Raw genomic sequence first — 15196 nt, forward strand, 5'->3', positions numbered from 1 at the left:
TCGAATTCTAAAACAATTTAATATCTTAAAGCACATCTCAATGTGCAATAACAAAGTGAACATTGTCACACACATAGTATGTATGACATATGCAGCACAAGTCTTTCTGCAGATCCAAGAAATATAATACATCAAAGAAATATTTCAGGAGTTCATTTCAGTGGTTGTGGCTGTGTCTTGGTTTTCACTAAGTTGAATAACTTTTGGAAGGGTACTTCCGGTGGGTGTTCTAACACGCCCCTCTTCTTTGGGTTGAAGTAATTGCGGCGGTACCAGGTTTGTACCATCTTCATCCTCTTGATCTTTTTCTGTAGCTGTAGTGTTGCATACAAAAGGGCCTCAGCCGTGGGAGGACAACCTGAAATATTGAACAATGATGGTGGATTTTCATATGTTACAATTGTCTATATTTAGACACATTTTATTTTCTATTGTTTTATATATTTAGGCCAGAAAACCAAGTGCATAAATTTTGATTCATTGCTATTAGCCCCTGGCTCATGTCAGCTAGAGTTCTCTTTAAATTCAAGCTGAGACTAGCTTATGATCATCTGAAGTTCTTTGTGAAGAGGGAGCTTACCTGGTACATAAATATCTACAGGAACAATTCTGTCGCAGCCCCTGACCACTGAGTAAGAGTAATGATAGTATCCTCCTCCATTGGCACAGCTACCCATAGAGATGACCCACCGAGGATCAGGCATCTGATCGTACACCTACAGTAGCAACATACAGGTTAACTCAAGCATGGAACTCATAAAAATACCAATATACAATGTCCCCCGTAAGTGTTTTCCCCTCAAAAATAATGAATTTTTTAAACATTTATATGTAACTATACATGTACCTAAAACAGGCACTTTTACAAGGTCAACAATAAAATATCATTTGTTTGATGTACCCATCAAAATCACCCCTACCAAATCATTTTTTTCAGCACTTTGAATTTTTCATTTTTTTTTTGTTTCAACAGAAATAAAGAACTATATTCGGTATATTGCATATCTTTGCCCCCACAAAAATCAAATCTTGAAAAATTCTTAAAATGTGTTGTATTGTATAAACTATGAAAAATATAAATTAACAAAACATATTATAGATTCAAAGTACGTTATTGACAATTTTTGTTTTTATGACGTCACAAACTAGTCGGATTTTGCATTATTTTTTAGAAAAAGGACAAAATGGACAAAATTTCAACAATTTTAACTATAGAATTTATAGAGCGCAGGTCTGCTCAGGAACAATATTTGCATATTTCATTGATATTGTCATTCTACACATTATATCAAAATATTGAGCTGAGCAGACCTGTGCTCGGTGATTTTTACTCAAAATATAGACGCAATTTTCTCATTTTTCTGTAGAAATCATGAAAATTCTAAATTTACGTCATTTTCCAGACGTCATTTCAAACATATGACGTCATTGCTAACGAAAATATTCAGTGCTTTGAAGTCAGCATGCATCCCCCTGTTTTAGAACATAATTAAATATTACTCTGTCAAAGTTTGATTTTAGGGCAAATATTGGCTACTGCTAAATATAAAGTCCTTTGTTTCATTTTAAAGCTAAAATATATTTCTCTAGGTTCTTTTAGAATGAATTATTCATAGCAATAAATATTAAATCTGTCTAGTTATCCAGTGTGTATTGAAAACATTAATGAATTTCCGAGTCTGTGATTTTCTATGACAGTAATCAATTTGATAATTACTGTTAAGTAAAATTTCCCGACGGGCATGTCCCCCGAATCCCATAGTATATAATATATTAGAATAGCTAATTGGAGCCTTTGGCTCAGGCGAGCTAAATAATATTATATCTTATTTCTTATATATGTAGTTTATATCTTACCCTCCTAAGAGCAGGTGCCATTTTGTTTGTTAAAGTCCCAGCTACAATCATAACATCAGCATGGCGTGGACTAGCTCTAAATACAACTCCAAATCGATCCATGTCATATCGGGGAGCTGCAAAATGCATCATTTCGACAGCACAGCATGCCAAACCAAAGGTCATGGGCCAAAGAGAAGTCTGTAAATAAAATAATATTTCTGAAAATACACTGTACTAATCTGAAACTGATAATAACAGCTGTAATATCAATAGAAAAAGAAAGCGTAATATTCTGTGTTGCCTTGAAATTTCAGAAACAGATGACCCCCCAGCCCATCCAATACCCAACCAAAGAATACATTGTAGCTTAGAATTTGAAACTGAAAACTTAAAAAGATTTACTGTAAAATCACTTTTTATTTGTGATAACTTTATTTTTGCATCATTAAGCAAGATAATGTGCTTGCAAAAATCTCATTCTCAGATATATGTTTTTCTAAGGTTTAAGGTATATAGAGCAATGACCCTATATAGATTCATGAAAATTTTATCTCTGAGACTCTTATGAAGAGTTAATAACTCTCTCTCCAAAATAAAGTGCTGCGAAAATTAAGTGTACAGCACTTCAGTGCGAGACATATGTTTGATTAGATGTCATCACAAAATGCAAAATCTAAATGAGATCAAATATTATTTTGTACCCTTCTTCCCCAATTCAAAAGATCATCAGCTCTGGCCATGACAAAGTCCATGTTGCTCTCTGGGTGCTGGTGAGGGGAGTAGGGATCCCGGGGCCCTGGCTGTACAACTTGTGCTCTGGCATCAGTACCTTGACTTCTGTAGGGCACCAGACTGAAAATTTAAATCTTGTCTTGAAATAATATTTTCCAACAAAGTAAGATGGAGTGAAAATTCAAATTTTACTAGAGGATGCTGTATTGCAATTACAATCAATTAATAACCTTGTTTGTTTCTCATTTTCTTTTTCATATGCTTTTGTCTTCAGGTTTACAGAACATGTTAGAGCTGGGCTGCGACGACTCAGAAGTGGTCCCAAAAGGTGATTAAAAGACCCCGAAAATCTGAGAACTGAAAGGAAAAAAGATAAAGTTAATATTAACTGAGGTATATAATGAACAGAAAATTATCCAGGGTTTATTTATTCTCTGGCAATAGAGTTAGGGGGATATAATGTGCTTGTATGTGTGCAAGTAGTTTGTCCTTTGTACTTCATGGAAGTGACATATTTCTCTTGCAGGGGAGTGCTCTGCTTGGTGGTGCCATTGTTTAACTTTCACTTTAATAATTCCTGAATATTTTTGTTGGAATATCTTGCTTTATCCTATGGAAGTAATGTGTGATATTGTCAATAATTGTTTGAAATTATCTAGTGTTTTTTTTTTTACATTCTTACTCTTACATGGTTTACATTAAGTTTAAATCCAAGTGCCAAAAATCAAGCTTTGTAATATTTGCTTATACCCCTGATTCCACAGACTTCAGTCATTATCAAGGTCACAATAAGTTGGCTTCAAAATACTTCGTTCTACTATGAATTTGTATAGAAACCAACCATAGTATGAAACATTTGAAAGATGAAATGAATTTTTAAACAAATATGTTATAACTCATAGCTATGAAAAAAATAATCTTATTAATTTATGGTTGGATTTAAACTTTTAAAGGTAAGAAACTATATTGTTTCATAGTGATAGGCCTAAGGAAAATTAAAAGGATGTCCAAAGCAAAAGGTTAAACATGTTGAAGCAGTAAGGAATCAATTAAAGCTATATTGATCATAATAAGTGGTCATAACTTAGGCAAGATTTCCCAGAACACTCTCTGTGGCACTTGTCAGAGATTCTGAAGAGACGTTAGTTAGAATAATCTAAGTGTGTCTCGGAAAAGCCCTCATCAGAGTTAGAATATGTCCCATATACTTGCAATATAGCAAATCAGAGCGGATCCACTCCAAAATGATATTTACCTGACAATAGAACTCCCGTTAGGATTGTTCATAGCAAATGCACTTGGTACGAATTATCACTAGCGGTTGTTTCACTACATTGCAAATACACAGAATGAATTCTATCATTGAACCGGGTCTGTCGGACAATATTATTTAATGATAGAACTTTCTATCTATCAGTGCAAACAGAGACATAAATAAGAGAGATTCGCAAATTAGTTGGAATTTTGCTATTGTCTGTTTGAATTCTCAAATGTTAAATAAATGCACCATACATATGTACTTTAAAAAAATAAGCTCAGAGTTACCATGTGTTTACCACTGTTTACAGATCTAACTCTGACATATATTTGGAGTGTTACATAAATTTATTTAAATCAATAATATTGACAAAAACAATGTTGTTTCTGCTTGTAAAAATAAAACAAAAAAAGGTTCCTGTAATCAATAACTAATTTTGAAGCTTTTAACAAGAGAGTTAAAATTGTAACAATCGTAACTACATTAAATAATTATTCAAAATGCACAGATCAATTTCATAACAAAGTCTGAAGTATGGTAAAGGTCAGGCGAGTTTGAGGAAATTTAAAATATACTGACGTTCTCTTTCTGGTGAAATTGTAGAGCACATTAAATCTAATGCATCCCATAAAGATTTGGATGTAACCGTTTTTTAAAGAGAATGCAAGATACAAAGTATTTTCAGAACAGAGAGATGTCACCTACCCGTCCTGGTCGCCATTTTCTCCTTTCACGCATGCGCGACATACACACATTGCAATGGCGGACTTGGCGGAGTTGAAGGTAAGTTGAGAGGGAAAAACAAAAGACTTAACGGTGTAGTATCTGTATAAACTCATAAAAAAGTACTTTCGCGTTTCTAAGGTGTCAGATCCTGTTCAAACTTCTCCATTCTTATGAATTCAGTGGCTTATTATCTAAATTGTCTAATTTGAAAGAGGGATACAGATGTTTTTGTTGAAGTGGACAGAAGATTTCGACTTTCGTATTCAGTTCATGCTTTCTTTAGGGCTTTATATTAGGGACAGCTGTATAGAGTCGTTTGTATTACTGTTTGGTGGTCAAATGTTTGGTATTTTTCCTGGAAATCCTATCAGGAAGGTCTTAATTCTTTTTCTGCGGGAGACAACTCGTACAATTATAAAAATGGAATTCTTACCTCCCTTTTCTAATCTAGGTCAAGGTTTCATTTATTTGATATACTTGTTCTCGCAACATTTAGAACATTTGGAGAGGAGATTTATGTTTTTTTCAAAGAGAATTAGTTATATATTTCAATATTTTTAAACTTTCTTGTTTAGTTGCAAAGAACGATGAATATGATAATTGCTATTAAAAAAAGTCTTAAACATAACCACATACATGAATATATTTAAAAATAAAGATCATTTGTATCAAGAAGCTTTGATTAAATGAAATAAAAATATTATTATCAAATAATCTTGTTACTGTTGTATTTTTCACTCCCTGTAACATCAATATTGATTTTTCAGCATATGGTAATGAGTTTTCGGGTGTCGGAGTTACAGGTATTATTAGGATATGCAGGAAGAAATAAAACAGGTAGAAAAACAGAACTTTTGTCACGAGCTCTGCAACTACTACAGAAGGGATGCTCAGTTCCCATACAGATTAAAATCAGAGAATTATACAAGTAAGATTCAGACAAAGTTTAAATGAAAAAAGAAAACTGTATCAATACAAAAAAAAAAAACCTTTATATTTTATTTTATAATCATTCATATATGACATTATTATTTTCCATTTTGTAAAGCATATTGTACCGGGTAGTTTGTAAGTCTGATGTTTTCAATCTGCATATCTTCATCCAAAAGTCCTCCTTGATATTATGTATGCAGTCAAGGTCAATCACACGATTAGAAGTTAGTTCATCAATCAACAGATCACTCAACTTATTTCCATTATTGATAATTAGTGTTTCTTTTAATAGTTAATGTTCAATTAAAGTAAATAGCAGATATTATGGATTTTAAATTGTGTATGATCAAGTTTATTGAAGTCAAGATACATGTACATACATCTCATAGACAATATTTTCAATCATTAAAATATTTTCATTTTTATTTAATATCATTTTGCAGGTATTCCACTTGAACTCATTTTTCATATTAAACTGATTCCAGTGGGGTATTTATTGATATTTTAATTAACAATTATTAATTATTGCAGTCAAATTTTTGGTTCAAACAGGCGCAAGCCAGCACTCAAGCCAGGAGAAGATGGTTCCTCAAATTGTAAGTGTTTAGATTTTAACATTCCATTAATCAAAATCATTTATTCATTCTTTCATATGCATTTGTCTTTGAACAATTGAGCCTTGACCATATTTCTCTAACTAGGTTAAATCTGAGGTTTGGGTTTAGTCATAGTTTTTGCACATGTTATACCATAAAATGTATTATATTTTGCTATGTACTCTATTTAGTGCTTTTGTTGAAAAACAGCCTCCTTTAAATCAAGTGTATATTGCTCAAAACCTTGTATATTGATATTTATTCCTGTCATTTTCAGAATTGCACTTAGATTAGATGTATGCAAATGTTGAAAAAATCAATTTCAAACAATTAATATACATGATAAATATAATACATTTACAGTGTATTTGCTTTTATACTTTTGATTTGTTTAAAACATTTTGATTTTTACGGTTTGATTTTTTTTAATTAATGCCTTTGTATATATATAAAGACCAAAAAGAGACTAGAGCAACCCCAGTTCTGTGGTTTTTTTTATTTCATGTCTCGTTGACCTTAAGGTGGTATTTTCACCTTAAGGTGATTCTTTGGGGTTCAACAGACATGTTTGTTACAGTTTGAATTCACAGTTTGACTTGGCATGATGACGTATATCATTGCCTACTCATTATTCATGGTATTTGGTTTTCATTTACTGAAGTAACGTAATCTTTTTTGTTTTCAAGTTGAATCAAGACAATTCATTCATATACAATTTTTTTTCTCTGGTATATGGTTTAATAGTCAGGTTTCCATGGTCCTTAATATGTTCTTTGAATTTTTTTGATCAGCTTTATCTGTAGTTTTCATCTTGATTGTCAAACAAGTATTTGTTATGCTTCTCAATTTTCTGATGGGTAGGGGTATTGAAATATTTTTAGCATGTTTAATCATTTTGCATATTATTATTTTATTGTAAGCTTCAGAGACAAATGTGTTCATCATAATCTATATGATGTTATGTTGATTAGGCCATAATACAAAAATTTCTAGATTCTCATCCAAATTTTTTGAGAAATCGTGGCAGGCAGGGGGCTTTTATTTTATGTAATTTTTTTTTTTTCCATTTTGCAGATTTTTTTATTGTCCTGGTCAATCGGTGCAGATTTATTTATCAAATAAAATTAAAAGTCATAGTTGAGGTCTCTTACTTTACATCAACACCAATCTTTCACAACCAATGACCCTTATTTAGTATATATTACAGCAATTACCATCTTTTCAGCTGTCAAAATCATGCCAACATTAGCAGGATTTAAAATGAAATTTGAGTGGTAGTTGAATACCGATCCCGATCAGAATTAAGATGAAGAAAAACATAAATTTTAAAAAAAATTAAGGTTGGGGTAAAAAAAATCAGGGTGGGTGGGGATAAGAATCTAGGATTGTATTTATTATGGCCTAGGCATTTTATCAAGCATTCATCTTCATGTTTGACGTTTTAAAAATGTCTCCACAAGAATCGATCTCTTGTGAATAAAAAAAGTTTTGCAAACATTTAAATTTCATTTTTTTTTCTTTTAATTTGCATGGACATTGATTCAAAAGCTGTGTCACAATTATTTTTTTTTTGAAAGGCAATGAATTTGTGTTTATGTTAATGTTGTTTTATTTTTGCATTTTTTCAGTTAAATCTGAAGGACCATGGTTTTCAGGTGACTATTAAACTTTTATATGAAACCCTGTAGACTGTCAGAAAATTTAAGATGTATAAAGTTTTTATCATACCTAACATCTTATAACATCTCACTCCAACCTTCATATGGTCACTCTTGGACTCAGATGCATTAGTTACAAATTACAATAATGAGCAAGATTTAACTATATATTTAAAAATGTAAATCAACAGAAAAGTGCACCTGTGCAGTTTGTTAGCATGGAAATGGTTTTGGCTTTAAGGAAGCTCTAAACACTAATAGAAACTGTTTTTTTGGACTCAGAGAAAAATATATCATACAAAGATATGCATATTGAGACTATTTCATTCATTTAGAACATAGGGTACATGCCTTACTTATGCAGGAAAAATGTTCAAAGACAATGGACTATTTGTGAGCAGAAATCACTGTTGTTTACTTACATTGGGAAAATTAATGAAAATAATTAAATGAATTTCTTACTCTTGGTCTTATATAATGCTAAAATTATTTTAATCTATTATAAATTATGTAATTAACGGCATAATAACAATTTCTTTAATCTTACATCTAAGGGCAGATCACTCTAACTGCATAAAACTACCCAATAAATAGGGCTCTTTAGTGTGCAGTGTTTAGAGCGTCTTTAAACATGTCAGAAATAGCTAGAAATAGTCTCCCCTTAGCACCATTGAAAATATCAAAAGTAAAATTTAGTTATATATAAATCTGTCAGTTGTATAGTTTTGAATGTTGCATGCATACAGATTTTTCATTTATGCACACAGGAAATAGACAATGCTATGAAAAGTAAAAGTTGTATATGGAGTAAAAATGTCCGTTGCTGTTGTATTTGTATCTTCCTAAATTTAATGATAATGTTAAGGTAAATTTACACATCACGTACCTTTTAGGAAATTTTTTTAGACATTCGTTAAAATGTTTGTTGCAGCAATCGTTAGACTTTGCAATATTAAGGAGCTGAAAAAAAAATCTTTCCTCCAGAAGAGTATAGTCTTGAAACTTGATAAAGAAAATTAAAGGGGGAGGAATTTTTATTTTAATTCTGTTGTTTGTCTTTTTGACCCTTTGCCTCTTCGGATACCCACGGGTGATCTAGTTTTTACTTTTCACCCATGGGCATGCAAACCCTCTGAAATATCACTGTAAAATATGCTAATTTATTGATTAAAGACAACTATTCAGAATGTTTGGAACTCTTCAATTTTAAAAATAGGTTTATTGGTTTGCTTTTTATGGTAATTAAAATGACTCTCATTAAAATGTTCTAAGTTTATTTGTAAAACGATTAAAGTCAATTTGTTCAGGTCACTGACATTCAATACCAGTCAAAAATTATATAGGAGTACCCTTTTTAAACTGCAAAATGCACCAGTAAGTGGATTTATTGGAAATTGATGTGTTACTTAGGATACCTTTACTATGGAATAGTTTTTGGCATTGCCAAACATACATATATAACATGAACATTGATTTGCCATGGTGACTCTGGTCATCAGCCAATCAAATGACCCTTGCATATTAATAACATAAAATGTTTTGACCTGTTTGGCCAAGAATGACGAGTCAAAACGAGATCACCTGTGAGTTTCCAACAGTGGACCCTTTGTAATCCCCCCCTCTTTTAAACCTGTCATCTGTTCTTGATAGTTTTCAGATTAATTATTTGTTTACCATGTATGGCAAAGTTATGTTAATTTAAAAAAACTTCCTGCCAGAAAGAAGAAGGGGGGAGGGGGTAATTCATAATTAATTAAGATATCCAGTTCATTCAAAATTCATTGGACATATTTGGTAAAATGTAGAGAATTTTTTATGCAAATTCAGATGAAGTGTTCAGTGAGAGTGTCCCTGAAATAAACTTGAGTTATACTTGTACTAGATTCTTAGACAGAACTTTAATCATATTAAATAAGAGATTGGTGATAATTCAGTACAATTGGAAGCAATCATACTTATCCATGCCTCAACACAAAGGGGAGTGAACAGTTACTCTAACAATAGAAATTCTTGTTTTGCTGAAAAGTATTCAAAAGCTGCCATGTTAGAGGGATTTTTGATTTAGGTTATTTATTTATTTTTTTTTGATAGCTCATAAAAGTACATATATGAAGAGTCAAATACATGCAACTTTTTGTTTATTTGCCGATATAGCAAAAAACATTTTTGTGAAAAACTGTAATAGCTAAATAAAGCTACAAAATACTAAGAAAATGCATTCATTTAGAGAAGAGCACATTAACACATACATGTGGCTTCATACACCATTGACATCAACTCACATTTACCTGTAAATTCTAATGATACACCTGAGTAACCTTGTGACTTAGATTCAATCCTATTGTGATACTTGTTAGACCAAAATTGTATACTCTACTTAGGTATCCAACAAGCTGTTGAAAATGTTACCAGTATATTATTATATTCCTTGTGATGTAAGATATTCAGCCTGGACAGGTAAAGACCATTCTTAGAGGTTAAGGTCAAATAAAAATCCAAACAAGAATGAGGGTCATTTTTGGCCGGTTGCGTATCTATGTCTCAGATAAGTACAGCTCAGTGGTTGATCCGTGGATCACGTAAGCCGGGTTTAAACCCCAGTTGAGTCGGGTTTACCCGAGTCCCCTTTCTGTTGCACGCTATAAAACTGAGTAAGGTTTACCTAATCTCGACTTACTCATATAAAATGTTGAAGGATAATAGATTTTCTAATATTAAGCACTTCAAAACATGTTTTAACATACTAACTGGTTGAAAATTAAAAGGATATATTTAAAAACAAAGATATATATATTGATGTTAAATTGTAAATTAAAAATGCCGAAAAAATGCAATACAATTTAATTCAAATCAAGGCATCTTTCATTGAAACTCACCCCATAAGAAAATATAAAATCGCAAACAGGATAAAGCTTTTGCAAAAGATTGATGAGAAGAAAACAGTGACGGGGGTCTTTGAAATAAGTAATTTAGAAACAATACCAAAACACAAGATATAGGTAATATAAATAATAAAGGAACAATGTGTAAATTTAGATTTTTAGTTTAAAATCAAGTGAAAAAAACTTGTAAGACAATTTTGAAAAAAACACATATTAGCTATGTTTTATGGAGAATTTTATACAGCGACAAAATTAAGGGGACGGACATGCCCTCCCCCCACCGGCTGGGTTCTTATGGCCATGTGGATAGCCCGATTAATCAGATAACTACAAGATTTTTTATCTCCATGAAATTCGGCATTATTAGAAATTATTGGAATGTGTATCATCAGCTGTTACAAAGTGTAAAATTCTTAATTTGATTTAAATTCGGTATATTAGAAAGTTTCTATAAAATTCCTGTTTATGTACATTTATGTATTTTAAAAGTATCTTCCAAAACTTTATACTACAGCTGCATCAGTGTTAAAACAGCTCATTGAACAGCTGTTGATGAGTTGTGCAATATGACCATAAAAATTTTCTTGTAGAATAGCTTTTTTTAATACTGCAAAATCTATCAATGCAATCATCATTACCATAAAACATTTCTGCAACATCGAAATATTTCAAAATATCGAAATATTCTACCCCAAAATCCATGGAAACATTATTAAGCTGGGTTTAAACCACCCCTACACCTGGTTCAGAATTTACCATAATTCTGAGCCGTACTCAGCCAATCCTTACATGCGTGCAACGCGAAAACTTGGATTTAAACCCGGAATCATTGATCGTAAGTTTAAATCCGAGATACGCAACCGGCCATTTGTTTCACAAGTACATATTGTCCGAATGATTAATTTGCATTTTTTTCCCCTGAGTACTTGTAAAAAGTATGAGCAATTGTTTAGCATAATTTTATGCAAATTTGATACTGTTTTAATGTAGTTATAAGCTCAATGTTATCACTGATGAAATGTGCTTTAATTTACAAAGTACATGTACAGTCAAACCTCAATCTCCACAAAACTGAGGGAATTTAACTTCAAGATGTAGAAGTTAGAGGACAATGTTGATTAGGACTTTCGAATCACCTTAGGATATCCATGATATTCAGGCTATCAGAGTTTGAGATTTTGAAGTTTCTTTTGTATTGCTTGCATGTTTAGATAGAGGCAATATATATTTATTCTTTGTCAATCATTGGCAGTGATGTAACTACCAATCACAGTTTTAATTTTTGGCATCAAAGTTATGACTTGGTATCGTTTGCACACTGGATTGCCTTATTATGCGGGTCACCCTCTTTATTTAGCAGACTTGGATCATACTGAGAAGAAATTTTTGCTTTTTGAAGGTCCAATGGATTATTCCAATCGGATGATGAACCATGACCCTGCACCTCATTCTAGTAGTCTTGGCATGTTGCCAGTCCATCCAGATGTCCGACTTAAGCTTCTACCTTTCTATGATTGTGTCACAGAGCTCATGAAACCCACAAGTTTAGGTAAATAAACTACATGTATATATATTTTATTAGGCTGGTGGGAGGATGCATCTAAAGGTAGCTTAAATTCTGAATTTTAATCTTTCAGAAAAAAAAAAAATTTTGAACTGTCTCTCATTAAAGACTTCATTTTATTATATAAAAGCTGCATATATACCATTTCTGCTTTGGTCATGTTTATTTTGTTGTTTCATGTACTATAGTTTGGTTTCTTGCTATAGTTTGAAAACTTGTACATCTTTCATTTAGTTCCAAAAGGACCAACAAAGTTTCAGGAGAGCCATTACAGCTTTCATCTGACTCCACAACAAGCACAAGATATTGCCATGTCCAGGTTAGAGTGGAACTTTTCCTACATGTTGTTAAATATTTATACCCTTGAAACATAACTTGTGAAAGGGGAGAGGAGGGAGGATTACAGGAATAACTGCCACTCCATTCATCAGCATGTCTATGCATGTTTGGCTTTATAATATCTTATCTCAGTGGGTATTCAGATCACATTGGCAGATATTTATAATGAATGAGATGCTTGGGGTGATTGAGATGCAAAGTATTATAAATGCTCTTGCAGGGGTTACCGGTATCTACCTTATTAGAATGAATATCAGTCAGCCAATCACTTATCTTTTCCTTGTGTTGTATTTATGAAAAATAATGGCACACCGACTTTTTGTTGTTTTTTTTAGGTCACCTGAGTAACTCAGGTGACCTATTGCTATCCGTTTTCGTCCGTCGTCGTGCGTCGTGTGTTTACATTTGAACATTTTCAGCTTCTTCTCTGAAACCACTTAACCAATTTCAACCAAAGGACAAGTGCACTTAAGCAATACTTAATGGGCCCTTTTTATGTGCCATTTTACTTTAGAATATATTACTTGATCGTTCTCTATTGGTAATAGTTTGATACTAGTGGATAATTCTGATTAAAAAACATATTAAGTCTCACTTAAATCAGCATGGATTTGAAACAATTGAATATTTTTGAATGCCTTATGGATACCCTAAATCCGGAAAAGTCGTACCGAATCTTTTTTTAGTTTCGTTTATGTAAATCAAGGGGTATAGATATTTAAATCAATATTGAACAATCTGATGGTGGATCATAGTCCGTAAGTCGGGCGCGTTTGTGGAATGTAACTTCTTGCACCACACCTGTTTTTAAAAATATTGAATGAAGTTGTGTAGTTGCCTGTAACTATAATGATTAAACTAAGAAATTGATACTCTTGCATTTGAAAAATTACAATAACAGTTTCATTGAATTTGAAATTAAAAAGGAGTGTTTAGTTGGCTTTCAATACCTGTTTCATTGTCTTGCACGAAGGTTAAAAATGTTTGACACTTTCATGAACGACACTAAACTCTCTTTACCCTCCGGTGTTCTTAAAAACAAATACATACAAATATCTCTAAGCGGCACAACTTTGACTTACTGATACAGAAGCTACCTATGTTTTACAGTGAGCACATTTGAGGAATGTTTACCTGGGTATAACTCACGTGATTATCAGTATTTTAAATAATTTATTCCACACATGAGTTCAACATGGGTCATACAGGTAAATAGCTCTCACTAGCTATAGGAAACACATTGTATTTTTTATACATTTTTAATATTTTAAGTACCAGCCTAATCGTGTGCAAATTTCATACTTTCACACAAGTTTTATAAATGTATTATGCGACTTTTGTCATTCGCACAAGTTTGCACAACGTTAGGCTCATAGTTAACAAAAGCTTTGAAATGCATGACCGTTCTCAATTTACTATAGAAAATCACAAATGTCGGCTGACCCCTACTACATTGTATAGATTTGTTCTTTGTATATTCGTGGATTTCAGCGGTTATATTTGTTGAATCGCATGGTTTAGATACCAATTAATTATTTGAGATGAAAAATTTTGCTTAATTTGATTGTTTATTTTTTCACATTTTACCGGGGCCCATAAGTGCACTCGTTCTTTGGTATACAGCATCTATGGGTGAAGGGGAACAAAAATTGTGAATTTCATGGTCCCTGCCCCCCTGGGGCCTGGGGGGTGGGCCAAAATCCACTTAAATTATTGCAATCTTTAAAAATCTTCTTCTTTACTCCTGGACATCAAGCAGGCAAACTGTTGTTATGAATGTAATGAGCATTGAGTCCTCTACTTAAATTGTGAAATTCATGGCCCCAGGGTCAGGGGTTCTAGTGCTAGGGCGGGGCTATATAGATTATATAGTGAAAATGCATGATTTCTTTGAAAATTTTCTTCTCTGCTCCTAGGTATTAAATAAACTAACCAAGCACATAGTTATGATGAGCAAGAGTGCCTCTTCCAAAATTGTGAATTTTGTGACCCCAGGGTCAGGGGTTCTGGTGTTAGGGCGGGGCTCTATTGGTTATATAGTGAAAATGCATAAATTCTTTGAAAATCTTCTTCTCTACTTCTGGGTATTAAATAAACTAACTAAGCACATAGTTATGATGAGCAAGAGTGCCTATTTCAAAATTGTGAATTTTATGACCCCAGGGTCAGGGGTTCTGGTGTTAGGGCGGGGCTCTATTGGTTATATAGTGAAAGTGCATTTTATTCTTTGAAAATCTTCTTCTCTACTTCTGGGTATTAAATAAACTAACTAAGTACTTAGTTATGATGAGCAAGAGTGCCTCTTCCAAAATTGTGAATTTTGTGGCCCCAGGGTCAGGGGTTCTGGTGTTAGGGTGGGGCCCTATTGATTATATAGTGAAAATGCATTTATTCTTTGGAAATCTTTTTCTCTGCTCCTGGGTATTAAATAAACTAACCAAGCACATAGTTATGATGAGCAAGAGTGCCTCTTTCAAAATTGTGAATTTTGTGACCCCAGGGTCAGGGGTTTTGGTGTTAGGGCGGGGCTCTATTGATCATATAGTGAAAATGCATAAATTCTTTGAAAGTCTTCTTCTCTGCTTCTGGGTATTAAATAAACTATGTAATTAAATAGTTATGTTGATCAAGAGTGCCTTTTTCAAAATTGTGAATTTTATGACCCCAGG

The 15196-nt window shown here is 32.6% G+C and overlaps 2 protein-coding genes across 7 annotated transcripts in view; one reads left to right on the plus strand and one right to left on the minus strand.

The window, feature by feature from the left end:
• Positions 1 to 4578, minus strand: LOC134256530 (NADH-quinone oxidoreductase subunit B 2-like). The gene is made up of 6 exons (XM_062739204.1): positions 4535 to 4578; positions 2802 to 2928; positions 2541 to 2691; positions 1858 to 2037; positions 581 to 716; positions 1 to 358 (listed from the first exon to the last, which is right to left on the minus strand). The coding sequence occupies exons 1-6, from the start codon at positions 4548 to 4550 to the stop codon at positions 153 to 155; spliced, it is 816 nt and encodes a 271-aa protein (XP_062595188.1). The 5' UTR covers positions 4551 to 4578; the 3' UTR covers positions 1 to 152.
• Positions 4562 to 15196, plus strand: part of LOC134256528 (E3 SUMO-protein ligase PIAS2-like) — a 25296-nt gene continuing 14661 nt past the window's right edge. For 2 of the 6 annotated variants that reach the window (XM_062739195.1, XM_062739189.1), the window contains exons 1-6: positions 4562 to 4612; positions 5323 to 5483; positions 6020 to 6084; positions 7713 to 7739; positions 12024 to 12173; positions 12423 to 12507. In XM_062739195.1, coding sequence (XP_062595179.1) covers positions 4589 to 4612; positions 5323 to 5483; positions 6020 to 6084; positions 7713 to 7739; positions 12024 to 12173; positions 12423 to 12507 — 512 coding nt within the window. In that variant the 5' untranslated portion in view covers positions 4562 to 4588. Of the gene's footprint in view, positions 4613 to 5322; positions 5484 to 6019; positions 6085 to 7712; positions 7740 to 10080; positions 10200 to 12023; positions 12174 to 12422; positions 12508 to 15196 lie in introns of those variants that run through there. The other 4 variants (XM_062739190.1, XM_062739191.1, XM_062739193.1 and 1 more) reach the window with 4 other exon arrangements.

This window comes from Saccostrea cucullata, unplaced genomic scaffold (genome assembly GCF_032062105.1).
Source record: "Saccostrea cucullata isolate Sc308-1 unplaced genomic scaffold, CSIRO_AGI_Scuc_v1 ctg90, whole genome shotgun sequence".
In the NCBI taxonomy this organism is placed as follows: domain Eukaryota; kingdom Metazoa; phylum Mollusca; class Bivalvia; order Ostreida; family Ostreidae; genus Saccostrea; species Saccostrea cuccullata.